This window comes from Panthera pardus, unplaced genomic scaffold, assembly GCF_024362965.1.
Source record: "Panthera pardus isolate Hobbes unplaced genomic scaffold, ASM2436296v1 HiC_scaffold_13, whole genome shotgun sequence".
NCBI lineage: Eukaryota > Metazoa > Chordata > Mammalia > Carnivora > Felidae > Panthera > Panthera pardus.
The window spans coordinates 119075274-119099794 of record NW_026526688.1 but is presented as its reverse complement, the minus strand read 5'-3'; the positions used below and the strand labels follow the sequence as shown (position 1 = coordinate 119099794).

General features: G+C 33.8%; 1 protein-coding gene across 1 annotated transcript in view; it reads right to left on the bottom strand.

Moving 5' to 3' along the window:
* Positions 1-24521, bottom strand: part of SLC9B1 (solute carrier family 9 member B1) — a 72646-nt gene that overhangs the window by 7792 nt on the left and 40333 nt on the right. The window contains 4 exon segments of the mRNA XM_019416092.2: positions 83-162; positions 165-219; positions 1056-1162; positions 5406-5581. Of these exon segments, the coding sequence (XP_019271637.2) occupies positions 83-162; positions 165-219; positions 1056-1162; positions 5406-5581 (418 nt within the window).

The following is a 24521-nucleotide window of genomic DNA, read 5'->3' as shown; positions in this document are numbered from 1 at the left end:
CAAAGAGATTTCCTAAATGTCTATTATGATATAAAAAAAAAAACAGTTAATTTATCTTAAAAAATGTGTTAAAAATATTCACCTTTTCCGTGGACCAATTTACCCCAGCAACAAAAGACAACGCTAGTGTGAATAATCCTCCAGCTGCATGTAAACCAATATGATGGCGGAAACACACATACTCAAAATAAGGAATGCTCTCTTCAGTGAAAGTTTTGCCTAGAATTAGATATTTAGAAATTAATTTACATTTAATACATAACACAATATTTACATCTTCTATCATTGATTATTTATCTTTTGATATCATGTCTCTATATGTTATATTAAATAATGTCTAAAATTTTTACATTCTTCACCACCAAATATTTTAGCAGATTTGGTACCAAGTGAAAAAATTTGTAATTATTACATTTTATCCTCTGCCACATCTCTGATACTAATGTCAGTAAAATGGCTATAATACTTTAGCTGTAAGTGAAGAAGAAAGGAAAGAGACCCTTATGTAGTTCTATATATTTTAATATCTCTTTAGCTAAGACAATTGTTAAGGGGAAATTACGATGGAAGTTACAGAAATACAAGAGTAATGGCATATCCTTTGGCAGAGGAAAGGGTTGAGTTTAATAGAGTTGCCTTAGCCAAAGGAAGCGGGAGTGAATTTAAGTTAGAAAACATGCAGAGATAAATGGCAATCTATTTTCCCAAAAATGTTCAATGGAAAATTGGAGGGGAAAATCATTAGGGAAAATTGTCAGGGGTCAACAGGCAATTCAATGAATAAAGGGGTGGTGGAATTGAAAAGGTACTCTGGGTTAAGTACACTTTTCTGATATTCTTATTTGCCAAATTAGGAAGCAGAGACTCTAGTCAAGACCATTGACTTGTATCAATCACAGCTGTGCTCCATTTTAAGCAGAGCGTAGGCATTGGAGGCTATTTTGGGGGAAGGAGAATTAAATGTTACATTTAACTGTTTATGGCTCTTCCAAAAGTTCAAATTTTTAAAAGAAATATCTAATAGTATACTTCTAAAAAATAAACTTTTTATTTACCTGATCTTCACTTGGAAAATATCGAACAAAAATTCCCAAAATAGCTCCTGCCAGCACACCAATAAGTATGTCCCGGAAAGAGGCGAGGATATTTTTAAGTACACTGCCTGTAAGGACACACAATAAAGGAAACATTTCATAGAGAAATATTTTCACATACTTCACATATCAGAGGATCAAATCTAGGTGGTTTCATAAAGAAAGGCACATACTTTCCAGAACAAATATACAAAAATGGACCTTTAATATTCACATACTTGAAAATATATGATTTGTTTGATAAATTATATATTGTCAAATAATTTAATAAATACACACAATTCAGAAATGTTCATTGAAAATATAGGCCAGAAAACAAAGAAGTAATAAGCCATAATGTGGCTCACCTACACATACAATCTGAAAGACCAAGTGAAGTGGAAGAATGGACAGAAATGGACAAAGGAACACCTCTGGCACCTAGCACGTGTTTCTTCTCCAATATACTATTATGACAAAGAAACAAATGACTTAAAAATGTAAAGAAAAGTTTAACAACAACAGAAGATTTATTACAGGATCAATCCTAGGAATATTCGAGTCAGGAGTCAATTGAGTTTCTAATATATTTTTTTTTTTTTTAATTTTTTTTTTAACGTTTATTTATTTTTGAGACAGAGAGAGACAGAGCATGAATGGGGGAGGGTCAGAGAGAGGGAGACACAGAATCTGAAACAGGCTCCAGGCTCTGAGCTGTCAGCACAGAGCCCGACGCGGGGCTCGAACTCACGGACCGCGAGATCATGACCTGAGCCGAAGTCGTCGCTTAACCGACTGAGCCACCCAGGCGCCCCTCTAATATATTTTATGTACTCATATCTGCAGTTTAGAGTAATAAGTTTTAAAAAAGATCCTGAGTCACAAAAAAGTTGTTATGCTATGTGTATTTAGCTCAATAAGGGGTGTGTGTGTGTGTGTGTGTGTGTGTGTATGTATACATTTAGAAATGTTCTTTATTAAAAAATTATAGAAATGCAGGGTGACAACAATAAGATAGTAGATTGGGAAGCCCCAGAACCTTGTTCCCTCACAGAGGCATCAATTTAACAACATACAGTCCAAAAGCCTTAATGGAACTCCACAAACCAATTAAGAAGTTGCAGTAAGAGAAAAGTGACTCATCATGTAGAAGGAAGCTCCTGGAAGATTATCAGAGGATTTCAGAGTGGAAACCTTAAATAGACCAGAAGAGAGTGGGATGATAAATTCAAAGTGCTGAAAGAAAAAAAAACTGCCAATCAAGAATATTATTCTACAAAATTACCTTTCAAAATGAACAAAAAATTAAGACTTAGATAAACAAAAGTTGAAGGAGTTCATCACCACTACACCTGACTTACAAGAAATGTTAGAGGGAATCTTCAAGTGGAAGTAAAAGGATGTTATCAATACAAAAGCACACAAATATAAATCTTTGGTAAAGGTAAATACCATAGATGAATTCAGAATCCTGTAATACTGTAACAGTGGTGAGTTAATCACTTTCAGTTCTGTTATAGAATTTAAGATAAAGACATGAATATAACCGTAAGACTGTTAATGGGTATACAACATAAAATTGTTAATTTGTGACATGGATTACAAAGTGAAGAGGGTGAGATGTAAAGGATTAGAATTTTCATATGTGACTGAAATTAAGTTATCACTTTGAGTTTTTATAAGGATAGAAAAAGATATTCCATGCAAATGGTAAGCAAAAGACAGCAGGGTGGTTATACTTATATCAAACAAAATAAAATTTAAGTCAAATACAAAAAAGTCACAAGAGATAAAGAAGAACATTATATAATGATAAAAAGGCCAACTGACCCAGACCTAATAAGATGAGGTCTCCATATCTATGATATTCCAAAATATAGACGTATTGAAGATCTAACGTAAAAATAAAATCCTGAAAGTCCTTAACATTTTAAGTGACAGTTTATACAGTCATGAGTCAAGAGAAGATTTTCTAAGCATGTAACTGCTTGGTTTTTCACTTTTTCTGTCCTCCTCAAATTCAGTGTGATCTCCTGTAGCATGCTGTGTAGCACCGCATACTATCTACTATTTATCACATTTTGTAATTTTTTGTTTAACACAAACTCCTTGAGAACATGAGCCACATGGACTTCTCTGCTGTGTCAAATAGTATAGAATAGTACTTAAAAGTGTGGGTATGGGGTTGCATCTCAGTGAAAACTGGGTTTCCAGTTTTGGGTCTGTGACTTTGACCAAGTTACTTAACCTCTGTTCCTTGGTTTCCTATTCTGTAAAATGAACATAGTACCATTGTGACTATTAAATGAGTGAAAATATCTATGGAACTTGGAGCAAGTACCAAAGCAATTACTCAACAAAAGCTAATATTGTCGTTCAGTGTTTATCCTCAGTATTTGGCACAGCTATTGGCACAATGGAAGAGGAGCACAAAAAATATTTTTTGAAAGAATTACTGATACTTGTCATGAAGGTAAAGATTTCCAGATTTGACAATAAAAATTTTAAAATTCTGAATTGCAAACAAAAAAAAGATAAAGGTTAAAGTAAAATTACAAATGTCGATAACTATAGAGTATAGGTTATCATTCCTAATTTTATGCAGAATCTTGACAAATCAAAAAGAACGAAAGATGAACACACCTGTAAGACGAAAGCAAAGGATTTCAAGAAAAGCAATGTATAAAACATTCCAAGATGCCAATGGCCAATAAACTTGAATATTTTAAAATATCACTAGTATTCAAACCACTTCATTTAAAGAAGCCTCGCTTTTCAGCTATCAAATTAACAAAGGTATAAAAAACTAGTAATACCTAGTTTTGAAGAAGGTGAAGAGAAAGTAGCAAGGTTTTTTACCCTGCTAGGACATGACATTGTGGTAATATATGTCAGAAAGCTTATAACTATATATACTTTTATCTCAACAATTCCACTTTTGAGATTATGAAAATTTAAGATTAGGTACAACTATTTAGCTATAAGACATTCAACCATGCATTATTTTAACAGTAAATATTGGAGTCAACTTCAATTTTCAACAGGTTAAGTAAGTATGATACAGCCAAAAGAAAACTACACAACCATTTAAAAGGTCATGGAAATATATTTACTGAAAAGAAACTTGTTAGTGATATACAGCAAAGTGCAAAACAACTCCGGTTACAAGAAAGTATGACCAATTCTTATAATTTTATAAGAATATTGGGATGGAAGACAGAGAGAGAAAGAGATAGAGAAAGGGAGAAAGAGAAGTCTGGGTGGATATATATCAAAAGAGTTATTGTAAGTCAGTCAGAGAAAGACAAATATATGATTTCACTCAGGTAGAATTTAAGAAACACAACAGATGAACATAGGGGAAAGGAAGGAAAAATGAGAGAAAAGCAGAGACAGAGGCAAACCATTCGAGACTCTTAAATACAGAGAACAAACAGGGTTGCTGGAGGGAAAGTGGGTGGGGGGGATGGACTAAATGGGTGATGGGCATTAAGGAGGGCACTAGTTGGGATGAGCACTGGGTGTCATATGTAAGTAAGGAATCACTGGGTTCTCCTCCTGAAACCAATACTACACTGTATGTTAACTAACTTGAATTTAAATAAATTAATTTTTTAAAAAGAGTTATTATTCCTGAGGATATGCTGCAGAGTTTATCTTTTCCTTTTTTTCCTTTCTTATTTATTTAGGTCTTGATCTTAAGATAAACTGTACATATTACTTTTCAACTCAAATATTTTGGTGCTTCAATAAAACAGAAGACTGAATTTCAAACATTGCGAATAACTAAAGCATTACTAAACGTGGAAACATTTACTTTCACAATTTGCGCAGAGTGACATTCAAGATCAAATATTACCTTGGGATTCAGAAGTGCTGCAGATCTTGTCCTACCACTACCAAAAAGGCACACAGTTGTCCATACTCTATATATTTAAGATGTCTTAGTAATAGAGCAACCAGCTATTTATAATGATGGCCCAAAAGGTACATTTGAGAAATATATATTAAATATATTAGCAGTACTAATAATATTGCTGCTTAAAAATTTCTATTGAAAACTGATAAAATTTGCAAAGCAACATGAACGGAAAAATGATAATATGGGTTGTCAGATTAATTTAAATCTATGGTTATTAAATAGTGTTTGTGTTAAATAGTGGTTTCTCAATCCATTGAAGTTTCTTCCCTGCTCTAGAGTGAACTTTCTATGAAGAACGAAAAGACGATACATGTAAAAATAAATAAATTTTAATAAGGAGGAAAGCCAGAAGTCTTGTTTAAAAGAACCAGAAAAGGCTGTGAATGATGTGGCAGTTGTATTTTGTTTACCTGAGGAGAAGGCTATGCTCAAGCACGCACTGAATCCAGTGATTGCTATGATGTCATCCAAACTGCTAGCAGCTATTAGTAAGGTTGGAATGCCTTTCTTAATACCATATCCATTTTCTTGCAAAAGTAGCATGGAAGGGACAACAACAGCAGGAGAGACAGCGCCTACTACAAAACTAATAGAAAGACTTTGAAAACCAATTTTAAAACATCATTTTAACAAAAGTGTTTTATATTAAATTTCACAACAAATATATTAGCCTTTACAGATTTACAATAACTTCAAAAGTAAAAATTCTGCTTTTGGGTCAACGTCATTTAATAGTGGTAAAATTTTTCACACATTTTTTAGTGCTGCCTAAAAGTTTATAGAGATTTCATTCACGATGTTGGTTTGGGCACAAATTGTCTCTACCTTCATCCCTAAATCCTTTGAGATGAAGATGTAAAAATAATAGGAAAACTCATAACCTAACTAGAAAGAAAAAAAAAAAAAAAGGAGGAGAATCCTCAATGGACAAGGAAATACGTATAGCCCAGTAAGATAAAAGACAGTTTAAGATTGAAGAAAGAAATTATAAGCCAAGTGTGTGTGAGTAAACATTGCTACAAAAGATATGGTATACTTGAAAAATGTTTTTTAATGCTTACTTATTTTTGAGACAGAGAGAGAGACAGAGCAGGAGCAGGGGAGGGGCAGAGAGAGAGGGAGACACAGAATCTGAAGCAGGCTCCAGGCTCTGAGCTGTCAGCACAGAGTCTGACACAGGGCTCAAACTCACAAACTGTGAGATCATGACCTGAGCCGAAGTTGGATGCTTAACTGACTGAGCCACCCAGGCACCCCGATATGGTATACCTCTAAAAATGCTCCAAGCCCAGAAACGGCAGATGCTAGGAGCAGGAGGGATCTCTGAAGAAATCCAACAGGTGATTATTTGGAATGCCACTGTAACAATGGCCAGACAAATGTACTCTCCATCCTACTTCTAACTCTTGAGCAAGTCAATAAAGAACAGAGATGCCTGCCCCAAAAAAGGAACAATGAGTGTGGATGATAACATGCATGAGGAATGGGGAAACTCCTGCTCAGAACATCTTTGTTGGTATATCCTATTTAGTACTTTACCTCATCTCTGCCACATTAACTTTATAAGGACTGAAATATATACCTTGTGTAGAGATGTTCTTGGTGCCCCAGCAGAAACCGTTTACCAACATCCCCCAGCTGCTGCTGTTGGCTGCTAACCCCCAACACCTGCAGCTTTCTAGCAGCCTTCCCCTGCTTAGAAGAGATTACTTGGGGGTGCTAAGGAGGTTTACCTCCCACTCCTTCTTCCAGACAGCTCCCGTCAATTACTGACTGATGTGAGGGTCTGACAGTTTAGTGCCTTTGCCTCTGACTGTACAGTCTTTCCGAATGAGAGAGCCTAGAATTCTCTGAAAGCTCATTTGCCCAGTTCAGTTGTTTCTGAACTTTCCCGCACATTTGAATCACCTGGTATATTATTTATCTGTAGCTGCTTAACAAATTATCCCCAAATTTCATTGCTTAAAACAACAAACACTTATTATCACACTTCTGTGGGTCAGGAATCTGGGTGTGGCTTAGCTGGATGCCTCTGCATCAAGGTCCTCATGAAATGTGTAGAAGATCTGCTTTCAATTTTACTCACATGGCTGTTGGCAGGCTTTCAATCTTTTGTTATGGGAGCTTCTTAACAGGCTACTCACAGTATGGCAGCTGCTTTCCCCCACGATAAGCAATTAAAGAGAATGGAAGAGATAACATGCAAAGTAGAAGCCATGGTCTTCGCATGACCTAATTTTAGAATTGACATCCTATCATTTCCATTGTATTTTGTCCATTAGAAGCAAGTCAGGTAAGTCCAGCCCATATTCAAGAAGAGGGTATTACACAAAGGTGTAAAATATTAGATAGCAGGGATCACTGGGAATAATCTTAGAAGTTGCCTACTATGTACTTGGGTACTTTTAAAAACACTGATGCCTGGCTCTCATTTTTTTTTCTTTGTTTATTTTGAGAGAGGTTGCACAGGTGAGCCGGCTGGGGGGGCAGAGAGAGGAGAAAGAGAATTCGTGCTGTCTGCACAAGCCTGATGAAATGATTCACGTGGGGCTTGATCCCATGAACTGTGTGATCATGACCTGAGGCAAAATCAAGAAGTGGCAATTAACTGACTGAGCCACCCAGGTGCCCCTGCCTGGATCCCATTCTAAGACATACTAATCTAAGATCAGTCTTTGACCTGAGTACTAGGATTAAAAAAATGTTTTTAATTGTGGCAAGAAACACATAAAATTTACCCTCTAAACTATTTTTAAGGCACAGTTCAGTACTGTTGACTATATTCACATTGTTGTATAACGGATCTCCAGAACTTTTTTGTCTTACAAAACTAAAACTTTATATCCATTAAATAACTCCCCTTCCTTTCTCCCCCACCCAAGCCCCCGGCAACCATCATACTACTATCTGTTACCAGGATTTTGACTACTCTAAATAGATCAGTGGAATCATACAGCATTTGTCCTGGCTTATCTATCTCAGCATAATGTCCTCAAGGTTCATTTATGATGTAGAATGTGACAGGATTTCTATCTATATTTTACAGGTAAATAATATTCCATTTTAGGTATATACCACATTTTCTTCATCCATTCAACTGTCAGTGTGGGCTGCTTCCACTTCTTGACTTTGTGAATAATGTTCCAATAAACATGGATGTGGAAATATCTCTTTAAGATCTTGCTTTCAATTCTTTTGTATATATACCCAAAAGTGGGATTACTGGATTAGATGGTAATTCTATTTTTGTTTTTTTTTAAGGAACTTCCAACCTGTTTTCCATAGCAACTGCTTGTTTTATATTTCCAACAACAGAGCACAATGGTTCTCATTTTTCCACATCTGTGCCAATCTTTATTTTGTGTTATTTTCTGTTTTTTTTTTTTTTTTTTAAGATTTTAAGTAATCTCTACACCCATTATGGGGTTTGAACTTACATCACCAAGATAAGGGTTGCATGCTCTTCTGACTGAGCCAGACAGGTGCCCCTATTTTGTTTTTGTTTTTTGATAATGATCATCCTAATAGGTGTGAGCTTATATCTCATTGTGGTTTTGATTTGCATTTCTCTAATGACTACAGATATTGAGTACTTTCATATGCTTGTTAGCTATTTGTATATTTTCTTTGGAGAAATTTCTATTCAAGTCCATTGCCCACTATTAAGTCCATTTTTTAAATTATTATTGTTGAGTTGTAGGAGTTGTTTATATATTCTGAACATTGACCTTTTCAGATATAGTTTGCAATTATTTTCTCCCATTCCGTGTACTCTTTCCATTTTGTTTCCTTTTCTGTGTTGAAATTCTTAAGTTTCATGCAGTCTCATCTATTTTCATATTTGTTGCCTGTGCTTTTTGTGTCATATTCAAGAAATAATTGCCAAATTTAATGTCATAAAAGTTTTACATGTGGTTTGCTGAATATAGTATTCTTGATTGGCAGGTTTTTTCTTTCAGCATTTTGAATATATCATCTCATTCTCTTCTGGTATAAAAGGTTTCTGCTGAGAAATCCTATTTTATGGGTGATCTTGCTTTTCTCTTGACACTTTAAGATTCTCTGTCTTTTTTCCCCTCTTTATGTATTTTTTGACAGCTTGAGTATGTGTCTCAGTGTGGGTTTCTTTAGTCTTATTCTAGTGGAAATTCTTTGAGCTTCTTGAATTTGCATATCTATTTCCTTACTCAAATTTGGAAGTTTTGGCAATTATTTCTTTAAGTAGGTTTTCTGAACATCTCTCTCTCTCTTCTCCTGGAGCTCTCATAATGTGTAGATTAGTCCATTTAATAGTATCCCTTAAATCTCTTAGGATCTCTTCACTTCTCTTTTGCTTTTTGCTTCTCTGACTTGTAATTTCAAGTGACCAATCTTTTAGTTCACAGGCTCTTTCTTCTGCTTGACACAGTGTGATTTTGATCCTCTCTAGTAAAATTTTCAATTTAGTTATGTATTCTACAGCTCCAGAATTTTTACTTTTGTTTGCTTTTTACAGATTCTTCATCTTTGTTGGTATTCTCATTTTGTTTATGCATCATTTACCTGATTTATTTTAGACTTTCTGTGTTCTCTTTGAACTCATTAAGCATCTTTATGATGGTTATTTTGAATTATTTGTTGGGTAATTCATACATTTCCATTTGTTTAGGGTTGATTTCTGGAGTTTCATTTCATTCCTTTGTTGGAGCCATCATTTGGATACTTGAAAAAACAGTCACTTCTTCCTGTCTTTATGAACTGTTTTCACTAGAGAAAGTTCTTCACAAATCAGCTCGGCTAGAGATTCTAGGGGTCTCTCAAACATTTCTGGGATGCAGCTTCTCAGGGTTGGGTACATTATCTCCAGCTGAAAAGTTTTGCCTTTTTCTGCTCCAGAACACCCCTAAGGTCTGTCTGCAGTACTGCAATATCTCAGGAGCTAGAGCAACCCACAGGACTCACCTTTGTTTTCAATGTGCCTCAGTATCCAAAGTGTGCCACTCTTTTTCTGTCAGCACTCTGAGTTAGGTGAGACAGAAACCTGTCCCTTGACTCAAAATGCCAGAATGTAGACACATGTCCCAGTTTCTTTCTTTCCTTCCTGATGGATAAGCCAGGGGTTGGGAGTTTTCTCTTGATTTCCTCTGCTGTGCAGGGAGGGGATGAGGTACGGTGGGTAAATACAATGAAATGTCTTAACTACTCCAATGTGTCTCTTCTTGACCTTGCACTTGGACAGGATGCTGCAACCTCTCAAGTGGTTTCTGGATTTCTCACAAAGGTAATTTGGTTCTTATGTTTTTAAGTCAGTAATGTGGGAGAAGAAGAGCCTGGGGCTTCGTATTCTGCTATCTTGCTGACATTACTCTTCTGATTGTTGGGATTTTCAAAAGCTCCCAAGGTGATTTTAATGTACAGCAAAGTTCGGGAACCACTGATTTATCCCATAGTCTCTCTGGCTTTCTTCACTCAGAAGTTTCAACTGAGACCTCCCTCAGTACATTACTGCGTAAGAATCTTAATCTCAGCCTGAGCTTCTAGACACCTTGCTTGGTAACATTATTGGGCTATTCCCTGCAAGAAGGCAAAAGCCAATAGATAAAGCAATAACAAGCTAATAGGAAGTGTAAAACACAAAAATGAGCCCCCATTAAAGTATTACAAAATATTTGGGGAATCTATCACTTTGAATTGAGGAACCATGTTCATTAAGTGGAAAAAAATTTATACCTGAGAAAAGAGATATACTAGGAAGAAAGCAACCAAAACATGATGTCAGAATAACTATAAATATCCTCTGAATCATGAAAGTATATTGCATCTATCCATAAAGTTTTGATGATAGTTCCTAGAAATTAACAATAAATTCTCCAAATTAAAAAAAATAGGTATAAACATAGCTAAAGAGTGACTTAATAAGCTAGAGAACTGTGCAGAGAAAAATTTTCCAGTGTGTACTGCAAAAAGGTAAGCATATAAAAAGTATAAAGAATGCTTAATAGGTATGGAGGAGGGAATTACAAAAGGACATAATACAAGAGAACTGAGGAAAGATAAAAGATATAATCAAGACCTGGAAAAAAATAGATACATATTCCTCTGATTGAAACATCACACCAAATATTGAGTAGAACATGTTAAGACTCATCTGATTACATTAAGGGATTGTTGTTAATTTAGCTAGAAAAATGCTGTTAACTTTTAGAAATGCATTCTGTAGGATATAGGGGTGAAATACCATTATGCATGTAATTTACTTTAGGATTCCTTAGGGGCTATTAAGTTTAAATTAAGGATATTTGGACGTTTGTTATTTTGTTATTATTCTCTCTACTCTTGTACATATTTGAAAAATTTCACTAAGGAAAAAAGACTTATCTGAGACTGTTCTTTTAGAACTTTAATATGAAAAAAATAACATAAGAATCTCATTAAAATGCAGATTAATTTCAAAAGGCCTGGGATAAGGCCCAGGAGTCTACATTTCTAACAAGCTTTTAGGTGATACTAATGTTGCTGTCCAAGGAATGTACTTTGTATAGCAAGAAGATTTTAATTGGAAAAATTCAGGAAACCAAGCCTCCAAAGGGGAAAAAAAATGATTGGGTTAGATTGCCTAGGAAAGAAATTAATAATTAGCTTTATAGAATATTCCTCATGGGCAAAACTAATACAAAGAGATAACACTGGTCTCTTTAAAGTACTGAGGGAAAATAATTTTGAATCTAAAATTCAATACTGAGTCACACAGAATTTATTTTCAGACTTTCCAGGATTCAGTTTATCATCCACTGATCAGTTTGAAAAGAACTAGAAGATCAACTCATCAGGAAAAATATTTAGTACAAAATAAAGGGGTTTAAAAAAAATAAGAGAGTATAGGCAGCATAGTGTAGACATTAAGAATAAAGGCTCAAAAAAAAGACTCTTAATAAAAAAGGAGGGTACACCTGAGGTGGCTCAGTTGGTTGAATGTCCAACTCTTGATTTTGGCTCAGGTCATGATCTCATGGTTCATAGGATCTAGCCTTGCATCAGGCTCTGGCCTGATTGCGTGGAGCCTGCTTGGGATTCTCTCTCTCTCTCTCTCTCTCTCTCTCTCTCTCTCTCTCTCTTTCTCTGCCCTTCCCCTGCTTATGTTCTCTCTCTCTCTCTCAAAATAAATAAAAATAAACATTTAGAAAAGTTGCTAAAAAAATAAATTCTCTAGACATAGTAAAAGTTCTGGATCTATCTATTTAGTCATCTGATGTTAGGAAAACCATGTACATCTCTTTGTCTCAGTTTGTATGCAAAACAAAAAAATGGGAATAATAATACCTATTTCACAGGACTATGTGAAGATTAAATTATTAATTATAAAATACTACACAAAGTGCCTGACACATGGCAAGCACTATATAAATGTTTGCTATTATAATTATTATATTAATTATTATTATATTATTATAATTATAATCACAAGACATAATGATGAGCAGTGAAAATCATTGTTAAATCTATAGAAGTACTCATTGTAAAGAAAACTTATAAATAATCTTAGACGAAAATTCTAGATTATATCAACTGGTGGGGAAATATATGAGGGAGTGGAGAAAACTGAAAACATGCTATAATTTTAAGTATGCTTTTTACAAAATTATAGGTAATCACTAGGAGAATGAGTTTGTAATTTCTAAATATTAAAGGAATAAATGAAAGTGTAACAAAGAAAATGCTGGTAATCCAACAAAAAGTAGGAAAAGTGAAAAAAGAATAAAATTTACAGGAATGTGTAATATTTTAAAAGGTGAAATAAAAGCAAGGTTAAGTCAAAATTGACCTACAAGGAATCGGTTGGATGGACCTGTTAAGACATAGCTTTTCTGACTGAGTTTTAAAAATTTAGTTCTGGGGTGCCTGGGTGGCTCAGTCAGTCAGGTGTCCAACTTCAGCTCAGGTCACGATCTCACAGTTCACAAGTTTGGGCCCTGCATGGGGCTCTGTGCTGACAGCTCAGCCTGGAGCCTGCTTCTGATTCTGTCTCCCTCTCTCTCTCTGCCCCTCCCCCACTTGTGCTCTGTCTCTCTCTCAAAAATAAAGAAAAACATTTTTTAAAAAAATTAAAATTTATTTCTGAGTTGTTAGTAAGAAATATACCTAAGACAAATGGTACAAAGAAGTTGAAAATTATAAGTATGATGAATAAATTGAATCAATTTCATAAATGAAAATTTGGTTTACATTAGAAAGTTAATCAACATAATTCACTAGAATAGAATTAACAATTCATAGTATTTCAATAGAAGCAAAACAATTATTTGATAAAATTTGACACCCAATTACAATAAAAACTTAGCAAACTAAGAATGTAGGGAAACTTCATTAATCTAATTAAGGGTAGCTACAAAAAACTTAATGACAAATACAGAATCAAGACAAAGATGTCTACTATCACCACTTCTAATCACCATTATATTGAAGAGCCTAATAAGTACCATAAAGAAAGAAAAATAAATGGTTTACTTATTGGAAAGAAAGAAGTACAACTGTCATTATTCACAGATGACACAGCTGTACATGTAGAAAAACCAAGGCAACCTATAGATAAATTTGAACTGATGAGCACAGCAAGGTTGCTAGAGACAAAAGCAATATGGAAAATAAATAATATTTCTAAATACCAGTAACAAATATTATTAAAAATGTAAAAGTACTATTTATAATTGTATCAAAAACCATCAAATGCCTAGGAATAAATCTAATTAAATATATACAGGAACTCTATGTAGGAAATAAAAACACCTTGATTAAGAAAAATTAGGGGTGCCTCAGTGACTCAGTTGGTTGGGCATCTGACTTCAGCTCAGGTCATGATCTCTCAGTTCGTGAGTTTGAGCCCCTGGCTGTGCTCTCTGCTGACAGCTCAGGGTGTGGAGCCTGCTTCGAATTCTGTGTCTCCCTCTCTCTCTCTGCCCCTCCCCTGCTCACGCTCCTGAGAAACTTAACAGAAGACCATGCGGGAGGGGAAGGGGAAAAAGAAAAATTAGAGAGGGAGGGAGGCAAACCATGAGACTCTTAAAAACTGAGAATAAACTGAGGGTCGATGGGGGGTGTGAGGGAGGGGAAAGTGGGTGATAGGCATTGAGGAGGGCACCTGTTGGGATGAGCACTGGGTATTGTATGGAAACCAATTTGACAATAAATTTCATATTAAAAAAATAAATAAACATCAAAAAATTAAAAAGAAAAATTAGAGAATACCTAAATAAATGGAGGGGAAGACCATGAGCATGAATTGAATAACTCAATATTATAAAGGTATCAGTCATCTCCTAATTGATAGAACAATACAATTTCAATCAGAATTTTTTGGTAAAAATTGACAAACTGGTTCTAAATTTGTATGGAAATACGAAGTGTTATGAATCATAAAAGTGATTTGGAGATCATAAAAGTGAGAGTTTTGTTCTACAAGATACAAAGACTTATTATAAAACCATAGTAATTAACACAGAAGATAGACCATTGGTTAAGAATAGAGAGTCCAGAAACAGAGCCATACTTATCTGGACACATTATTTATGACACAGGTTACACTATAGAGCAATGTGACTGGAAGAAGTGGCTTTTTAAATCCATTGTGCTGGGTCATTTGGATATTCCTAAGTTGACTGTAGAGAAGCGGGGAGAAAGAAGAAACCTGACCCTATATCGTACTAGACATAAAAATCAATTTAAGGTAGATTATGGATTTAAATGTAAAAGGTAAAATAGTAAAATTACTAGAAAATAATATACAGAATATCTTTATGACTTTGAATATGGAATGACTTCTTAAACAAAAAGTATTAAGAATGAAGAAAAAGAATGACAGATTGGGCTACATTAAAATGAAGAATTTCTACCATTAAAAGAGAGAATGGGTAGTTGATGAATGAAAAAACATATTTGTAACATATTTAACACAGGACTAGTATCAGAATATGTTGAACTCTTACCAATAAATCAGAAAAAAACAACCACCAAAAACCCATTAGAAATATGGGAAATAACAGGTACTCTTCAGCCTTATTAGAAATCAGGGTAATAGAAATAAAAATCCCAATGAGATATCACAACATACCCATATGAATGGTTCAAATAAAAAAGACTGATGATTCCAAATGTTGGCAGGGTTTGGAATAAGAGGAACTCTTACATACTACTGGTAGAAATGTAAATTCGGAATTCTCAAAAAATATTTTGACATAATCCAAAGTTTTAAACATATAGTTACCCCATGAACCAACAATTCAACTCATAGTTAAGTACCTTTAGAAAACTGTGTACCAAGAGTTATTTACAAGAATGTAAGAGCATTAGTAATAACAACCCCAACTAGGAACTATGCAAATTCCCACTGATAATAGAATGCACAAATAAACTAGTATATTCATACAATGATATACTATACAAAAAAGAAAGTAAACTATGTTCACACACAATAACATGGATGAATCTCAAATATAATGTTGAGTTAAAGAGCAGACACAAAAGAATATATACTATACGGTTTCATTTACATAAAGTACAACTACATGCAAATTAAATTATAGTGTAAGAAATTAGTATAGTGGTTATCTGTGGAGAGGATGGAGAGAAGTGATTAGGAGAGAGCATGAGGACACTTCTGGGGTATTGGCAGTGCTATACTTCTTTACTTGGGTGATGGTTACATGAATATTCACTTTTTAAGTATTCAAGGAACTGTACATTCATGTCCTTTACACTTTCTGTATCTGAGTTAGACTTCAATAAAAAGTTTAACAATTCAAGGATGGAGAAATTCATTCCAAATAGGGTACCCACAACAAAGCAGGAAGAGAAATATTAATATCTGACAAAGTAGAATTCAAGATAGATAAGGATTACAATGAGTGAGAAGGATATGCTGAGTGTAGAGATTACTTAAAAATAAAATCTTGAAAAAAAGAATAGCAGTAGATGTGCCATTATATAAATGATAAATATAAATATATGAAATTAGAAAAGATGGCATACTCAAAAAAATAATGAAAGTAAATTTCCCTTAATTAAAGACAAATGACCTTAAATCTAAATAAAAGGTCACACAGGAAACAGAATAACCCATGTCTAAATAATTTATAGTAATATTTAAGAAAATTAAAACAGGAAATTCTAAAAACATCCAGCGAGAAAGGTTATCAACAAAAGAATAAGAATTAGTTTGACACCAGACTTTTCAATAGCAAGGTTAGATACAAGGAAAAAGCAGAACAATTTTTAAAAGTTCAAGGAAAATAATTTTGAATATTTATTTATTTATTCATTCATTTATTTATTTAAGATTTTTTTTTAAAGTAATCTCTATGCCAAACATGGGGCCTGAACTCATGACACCAAGATCAAGAGTCGCATGCTCTGCTAACTAAACCGGCCAGCCAGTCCAGATGCCCCCATTTTGGACATTTTAAAGTCAGTCCAATAGTCATTCAAATATGAAGGTTTTATAATACTGTGAAAATATTCACAAGCATACAAAGCTTCAAAAGATTTGTCACACAAAGACCCACGTTCACAATCATTTTGGTGAAAGTACTCAAATGGGAGGAAAAATGAATCCAGAAGTTGTTGCAACAGAAATACAAATTAAGGATATTCACATATCTTAGTAACTTCTACACTTATCTTTATTTTAAAAGGAAAAAAAACTACGATGAAAGAAAAGAAAATTTATATTGATTATTTAACTTGCATTAAAATGCTAGGTATCAACATGAAGGGATTTGAGGCAGTCATAGCAAAATAATAACATGATCATAAATAAGGCAAAGATAGGTAGGGGTTGAGGTAGAAAAAATAAAAATAAGGCAAAGATAGCATAAGAAAATAAGCCACAGTTTAGTTTCATTTATGATCCTAAATAGGAGCAAACTGAATACATCAGTTTATTAAAAGAATAAAAATGCTGACCAAGTCTGTAAACGTATGGATGGTTCTGCATTAAGAAACTCTGCCAGTATAATTCATAACGTCAGATTGAAGGGAAAAAAAAATGATAGTATTTTTTTTTTTTTTTTTTTATTAAGAGGCAACCTCTTGACAAACAAGATTCAGGAAACTTTCCTTAGCCTAATAAACCGCATCTACTAACACCCTACAGTAAACATCATATTAATGACAAAGCATTAGAATTCTCATTAAAATTATTTTAAAAATAGAAACATCTATTTTTTTCCATTACTAATATTCACATTGATGGGATACTCAATTGGACACAGTAAAATAGAGATAACAGTATAAACACTGGTAAAGGAAGCGACAAAAGTTTAATTATTTGAAGACAGGAAGTTTATATAAGAACTAAAAGTACCGATATGAACATTCATCAGGATAGTCATATATAAAATCAACCTTTAAAAATCAGAAGTAAGACATCTGCTTACAGCTGTAAAAGAATATAGGTTCTGCAATTACTCTCCTGCTGAAAGCACCTGGAAAACCAGACAACAAATTTCAGACACTGAACAACAGTACAGAACTGTTACAAATGAGAAAAGGGAAACAAATGAATTAAACTTCACCATTGCCCAGGTTTTCTGCTTGGGAACAATTTCAAGGCTGTGGTGGAGAGAAAACAAACAAAGCCCAACAAATTTGCTGAGTTGAGGAGAAAAAAGTTTAGGGAAGCCAAGGCAGCTAAAATTTTCAGAGCAGAGTACCTGAGGGAAGGAAAGACATAAAGAAATTTCCAGAAATTGGCATGAAGGGTTCCCTGTCTTTGGTTGAATACTACTGAGAGCAGGCATAGAGTAAAACCCACAAATGTGGACAAGTACAACTCATAAAGAAAGATTACTGACCATCAGTAAGATGAATAATTTCTAGAGCTCACAGAAAACTGGGAAAACCTTTGGGTTCCCACCAACTAGAGTGGAGATACCTCATCAAACACATAGGGCATTCAGTAGACTCAGAAGGGCCACATCTTAGAAGCCCTACAGTAAGGCTACTCTAGATAATCCCTAAAAGATCTTAAAACCAAGACTTGAAAGCATCAACTAACTCACAAATAATTTAATGCTGCCTTCTGGGACAAAGTCTAACACTCTAAAGAAAAATTACAAAATCCAGATTTCAACAATGTAAAACCTACAAAACCCAGCATCTGATCACTAGACACATGAATAGGTAGGATAATGTAACCTACAACAGGGGGAAAAATCAATTAATACATATAGATCCACAAATGACAGCAACGAGGGAACTGGTAGATTAATATATTGTCACAGTTGTTATAAATATGTTACATATGGAACGTATAAATATGTTCCTTAAGAATCTAAAGGAAAACATGAACATAATGGGGGGAAAGCAGCAGACAGAATAAAGAACCAAATGGAACTTTTGGAAATAAAAAATGTAGTATCTGATGGAAACAACCTAAGTTTCTGTCAATGGATGCATGAATAAAGATGTGGTATGTATATGTGTGTGTGTATGTGTGTATGGTATATATATGTGTGCAATATATATGCAATGGACAAGTATTCAGTCATGAGAAAGAAAGAAATCCTGCCATTTACAATATGGATGGACCTTGAGGACATTATGCTAAGTGAAATAAGTCAGACAGAGAAAGACAAATACTGCATGACCTCACTTATGTGTGGAATTTAAAAAAGCTGAACTCATAGAAATAGAGTAAAATGGTGGTTACTAGGGTCTGGTACATGGGAGAAATGGGGAAATTTTGGTCAAAAGAGTATAAACTTGCAATTATAAGATAAGTAAGTTTTGGGGATCTAATGTACAGCATGGTGATTACAATTAATAATACTGTATTATATACTTGAAAGTTGCTAAGGGAGATGATCTTAAAAGTTCTCATCACACACACAGAAAAAGGCAAGTATGTGATAAGATGGAGGTGTTAACTAATGCTATGTTGGTAATCATTTTGCAATATATAAGTGTATCAAATCAACACGTTGTATACCTTAAACTTACAAAATGTTATATGTGAATCATTATCTCAATAAAGCTGGAAAGAAATGTAAGATGGCTTATGACCAAAGAAATGCAATATCTGAATTATTAAAAAAATTCACTGGATAGGATTGATAGAAGGTTAAACACTGCAGAAGAAAAGATCAATGAACTTGAAGACACAGCAGTGGAATATATCCAAAATGAAGTATAAGCAGTCCAAATGTCCATCATTAGATGAATGGAGAAAGATGTGATATATATACATATACACATATATGTATATATGTGATATATATACATATATATGTGTATGTGTACATATACACATGGAATATTGTTCAGCAATAAAAAGAGAATGAAATCTTCCCATTTGGAACAACATGGATAGAGCTAGAGAGTACAGTGCTAAGCAAAATAACTCAGCCAGTGAAAGACAATACCATGTGATCTCACTCATATGTGGAATTTAAGAAAGAAAGAAAGAAACAAAAAAGGAGCAAAGAAGAGAGAGAGAGAGAGAGAGACAAACCAAGAAACAGACTCTTAACAGAGAGCAAACTGATGGATTATCAGAGGGAGGTGGGAAGGGGGGCTGGGTGAAATAGGTGATGGGGACTAAAGAATAAACTTACCATGATGAAAACAAAACAAAACAACAAAAACAAACAGAAAAGGGCAAATATGGAAACAATAGACATGGAGCAAAACATGAGTTAGGTCCAGGGTAATGCTCTTTCTCTTTTGGGGGGTGGTGGTGGCGGAGGGGTGATTTAGAATGGTAATTTTTAATGCTTTTTGATGATTCAACATTTGAAATCCCAAATTATATATACAAAAAAGCAAATCATCTATGGCACCATCATTGAAAAGCCATTAGGTACAAAAAAGAAAATGCAAAATGCTCAAAATATACTTCCTAACAGGGACATAAAGCACTCTAGTAGTAACCTATTAAAAGCCAGCTTCTCTTAAACAAATAGTGCTCTGTTTATATAAAATGGGAATAAAATCAGATGCTGTTATCTTATGTAATTACATATGTTTGCCTATTTAAAGAATAAAAGAATTCATATTTTTATACAGAGTCCAATATACTTAGGTCTATAAACAAAATGCTAATAAAGAAGTATTCTGAGGAAAAAGACGCAAAATTAAGTACAGAGAGTAACATGAGTAAAACAAGTTAATAGAGTACCAGGGACCTACATAATAATATCTAGCAGTCTAACACATGTGTAGTTGTAGTTATAGAATAAGAAAGAGGGGCAAAATACTTAAATAACGGCTGAAAAATTCTAAATTTGATGAAAAACTATAAAACCACAACTTTATTGTTTTTCTCAAGTTTTTATTAAGATTCCAGTTGGTTAAGATACAGTGAATATTAGTTTCAGGTGTAGAATTTAATAGTTCATGACTTACATACAGCGCTCTGTGCTTATCACTACCAGTACACCCTCCATAACCCATCATGCATTTAACCCACCCCCATACCTACTCCCCCTTCATCAATCCTCAGTTTGTTCTCGATAGTTAACAGTCTGTTTTATGGTTTCTTTTTTTCCCCCATGTTCACGTGTTTTGTTTTTTACATTCCACATGAGTGAAATCATATGGTATCTGTTTTTCTCTGACTTATTTCACTTAACATTAATACTCTCTAGCTCCATCCATGTCATTGCACATGGCAAGATTTCATTCTTTTTTTATGGTTCATATTCCATTGTATATGTGTATGTGTGTGTGTGCCCCATACTGTTTTCCACAGTAGTTGTACCAGTTTTCATTCCCACTAACAGTGCACAAGGATTCTTTTTTCTTTGTATCCTTGCCAACACCTATTGTTTCTTGTGTTGTTGATTTTAGCCATTCTGATTGGTGTGAGGTGATAACTCACTTTTGTTTTGATTTCTATTTCTCTGATGATGAGTGATAGTAAGCATCTTTTCATCAGTCTTCTAGCCATTTTTGGAAAAAGTCTATTCATGTCTTCTGCCCATTTTTTAACTGGATTATTTGTTTTTTGGGTGTTGAGTTTTATATGTTCTTTATATATTTTGGATACAAACCCTTTATCAGATATGTCATTTGCAAATATATTCTGCCATTCCAAAGGTTGCCTTTTAGCTTTGTTGATTGTTTCCTTTGCTGTGCAGAAGCTTTTTTATCTTGATGAAGTCCCAATTGTTTATTTTTCTTCTGTTTCCCTTGCCTAAAACTATAACTTTGTACCACTACACATACAACTAAAAAATGTTCAATTAAGGAGACACTATGAAGTATTGGAGAGGATGTGGATGGCCTAGAATTTTATACATTATTGGTGGGAATGTAAAATGCTACAATACTTTGGAAAATTTTTGGCACTGTTTATTTATTTACTTATTTTTAAGTAATCTTTACACTCAAATGGGCTCAAATTCACAACCCTGAGATCAAGAGTAGCATGCTCTACTGACTGAGTCAGCTAGGCACCCCATTTTTAAAATAAAATTAAATAATATCTTACCATATGATCTAGCAAATCTACTCTTAGGCATTTCTCTAACAAATGAAAACAAATGTCTTCACGAAGACTTGAATGCAAAAGTTCATAGCAGCTTTGTTTGTAACAACTAAATTGGAAACAATCTAAATATCCATCAACAAGTGAATGAATAAAATTGGTGGTATATTTCATACAATGAAATAATACTCTGCAATAAAATGGAATGAATAATATGGATGCATCTCAAAAACAACTTGCTGACCATATGAAACCGGAAATAAAAGAGTACATACTATATAATTACATTATAAAACTCATTATAAAAAAAACTCATTGAGATGTTCACTAAAAATGAGTGCTTATTCTATGTGAACTATACCTCAATAAAATGTATTTTTAAAAATCAGTAGTTTTCTTATACATCTGCAAAAACTAATTCGAAAATGTTATGAAAAATCTATTAATAACATCAATAAAAAAACATAAAACACCTGAGAACAAAACTATGAAGATAGACCCAGATCTCTCCAAAAATTATAAACATAGAACTTAATATAACACCTAAATAATGGAGAGATATGTCATATTTATGGATAAAAACTCTTCAATATTATAAATGTGTCATCTCTCCTCCAAATTAATTTATTAATTCGTTGCTATGCCAATTAAAATATTCTCAGGATTCTTCATTGAACTTGACTACCTGATTCTAAAATTCATTTGGGAGAATAAGAGCTTAGAATGAAAAACCAAGTCGATGTAAAAATGAAGATACTGTTTTAGTAAAGGCAAGATAGTTAAAACCATGTAATAATGACATAGAAATAGACAAAATGGATTGGAAGAAAAACAGAACACAAGTATAAAAACAAATCTCTGTGGTGTCTGGGTGTCTCACTCGGTTAAGTGTCCCACTTAGGCTTAGGTCACAATCTTGCAGTTCTGTGCTGTCAGCTCAGAGCCTGGAGCCTGCTTCAGATTCTGTGTCTCCCTCTCTCTCTGCCCCTCCCCAGCTCACACTCTTGTCCTCTCTCTCTCAAAAAAATAAACATTAAAAAAATTATAAAAAAACACAAATCTCTGGGGTTTGTTACATGACAAAATCAACATTTCAAATCAAGGGGGAAAAAAAAGAACTTTTCCATAAATGGTGCTGAGGCAACAACCTATTCATGTGGAAAAAGAATGTAGCTAGATCCCCACACATAATAAACTCTACTGTTTTAAAAGAATTTTTTAAAATGCACTTAAAAGTAATAATAATAATATATAGAAGAATATATTTATGACCATAGATATATGGGTAAAAAGGATCTTTGGAATGACACATAGAAAGGCATTAAACAGAAACAGAAGTATTGATCAATTTGATTACATAAAAAAGCCCTTTGCTATATCAAAAGCAGCTATATTCTTCCTCCCCACGCCCTGGTTTTTCTTTTTGATTTTCAAGGTCAAGGAATGGTTTTATGTATTTGCTCTTCTATCTGTTGGAAATAATAAAATACCATTTTTAGATTAAAAAAAAAAAGTCATCATAAGCAAAGTTAAATATCTAGTGGTATGTTAGGACATGTATTTGCAATACTTGTACCAAAGCATTGATATAATCAATAAGAAAGAAAAGAATAACTCAACAGAAAAATAGAAAAAGGTCTGAACAGGCTCATATAAAAATACTGAAGCTCATTAATAATCACATACATGCATATTAAAACAACAAAGAAATAATCAATTTTTGTTCACCAGATTGGAAGATATCATAAAGTTTGATAATATCAAGACTTGATATTATAATTTGCAAGGATTTGAAAGAATAACAACCATTTTTTTACGTTTATTTATTTTTGAGACAGAGAGAGACAGAGCATGAAGGGGGGAGGGGCAGAGAGAGAAAGGGAGACACAGAATCGGAAGCAGGCTCCAGGCTCCGAGCCATCCACCCAGAGCCTGACGCGGGGCTCGAACTCACGGACCGCGAGATCATGACCTGAGCTGAAGTCGGACGCTTAACCGACTGCGCCACCCAGGCGCCCCAAATAACAGCCATTTTCATACCCTGCTGGTGATAGGGCAAATTGGTACGTGTTAAAGGCACTTTGATAGTATCCATCAAAACTGAAAATGCGCGTAACTTAGGTAACTATTCTAGGAAAACTCACATTTACGCAAAGTGAGACAAACAAAATGCTATTTGTTGGAACACTGTAAGTAAAATCTGGTATTATCATACAATATAACACTATACAACAATTAAAAAATGAGCTACATATTTCTAAGTGTATAAATCTCAAGAATACTGTTGAGTAAAAGAGAGAAAATCGCAAACATAGTGATACACTCTTTGATATTATTTATATATTATATATGTATACAGTAGATAAATCCTTGGAAAAACAGAATATTATTTTATCTATTTTCATATAAATATATATATTATATATATTACATATATATAATATATATTCTTTAGAAGTCTGGACTGTTATTTTTAAAGGTCTATGGAATAATAACATAAAACTCATAAAAATTGTTACTTTGGGTACGGGTATGGGCACTAGGATTTGAAGGCATGGTTAAAAGACTTCTTAGTTTTATCTGTAAAGTTCTAATTTTTCAAAAGTAAAATGCATTTGGGTATTACTTTTATAATAAAAAAGAAATTTTAAAAAATCCATTGGATTTGGCAGTAAGTATATAATGGGTGAACTTTACATTCAAATGGAGGCAAAAGGTAAATATATTGAAAAATGAAAAGGGGTTGAGCATCTAGAGAGAGTGATTATGGACTACTGTTTTGAGGAATTTGGACATGAAGAGAAAATGGATAGTGGGTAAAAATAGATGGGACATTGGGTACAGGGAAAGAGTGTTTTGGTTATAATATCTATATGTAAAATCTCATATATATGTATATAATATATACATACAATTTATAAGGAAGAGGCCACTGGATGGGTTAAAACATAGAAATGGAAAATGACATAGGAGAGAAGGAGTAAATTGATGAATTATCTTGCACTAAACATTCAGGGACTGCATGTTTGCTAAGGATATGGTAGATTTAGGATATGGCTCTGCTTCT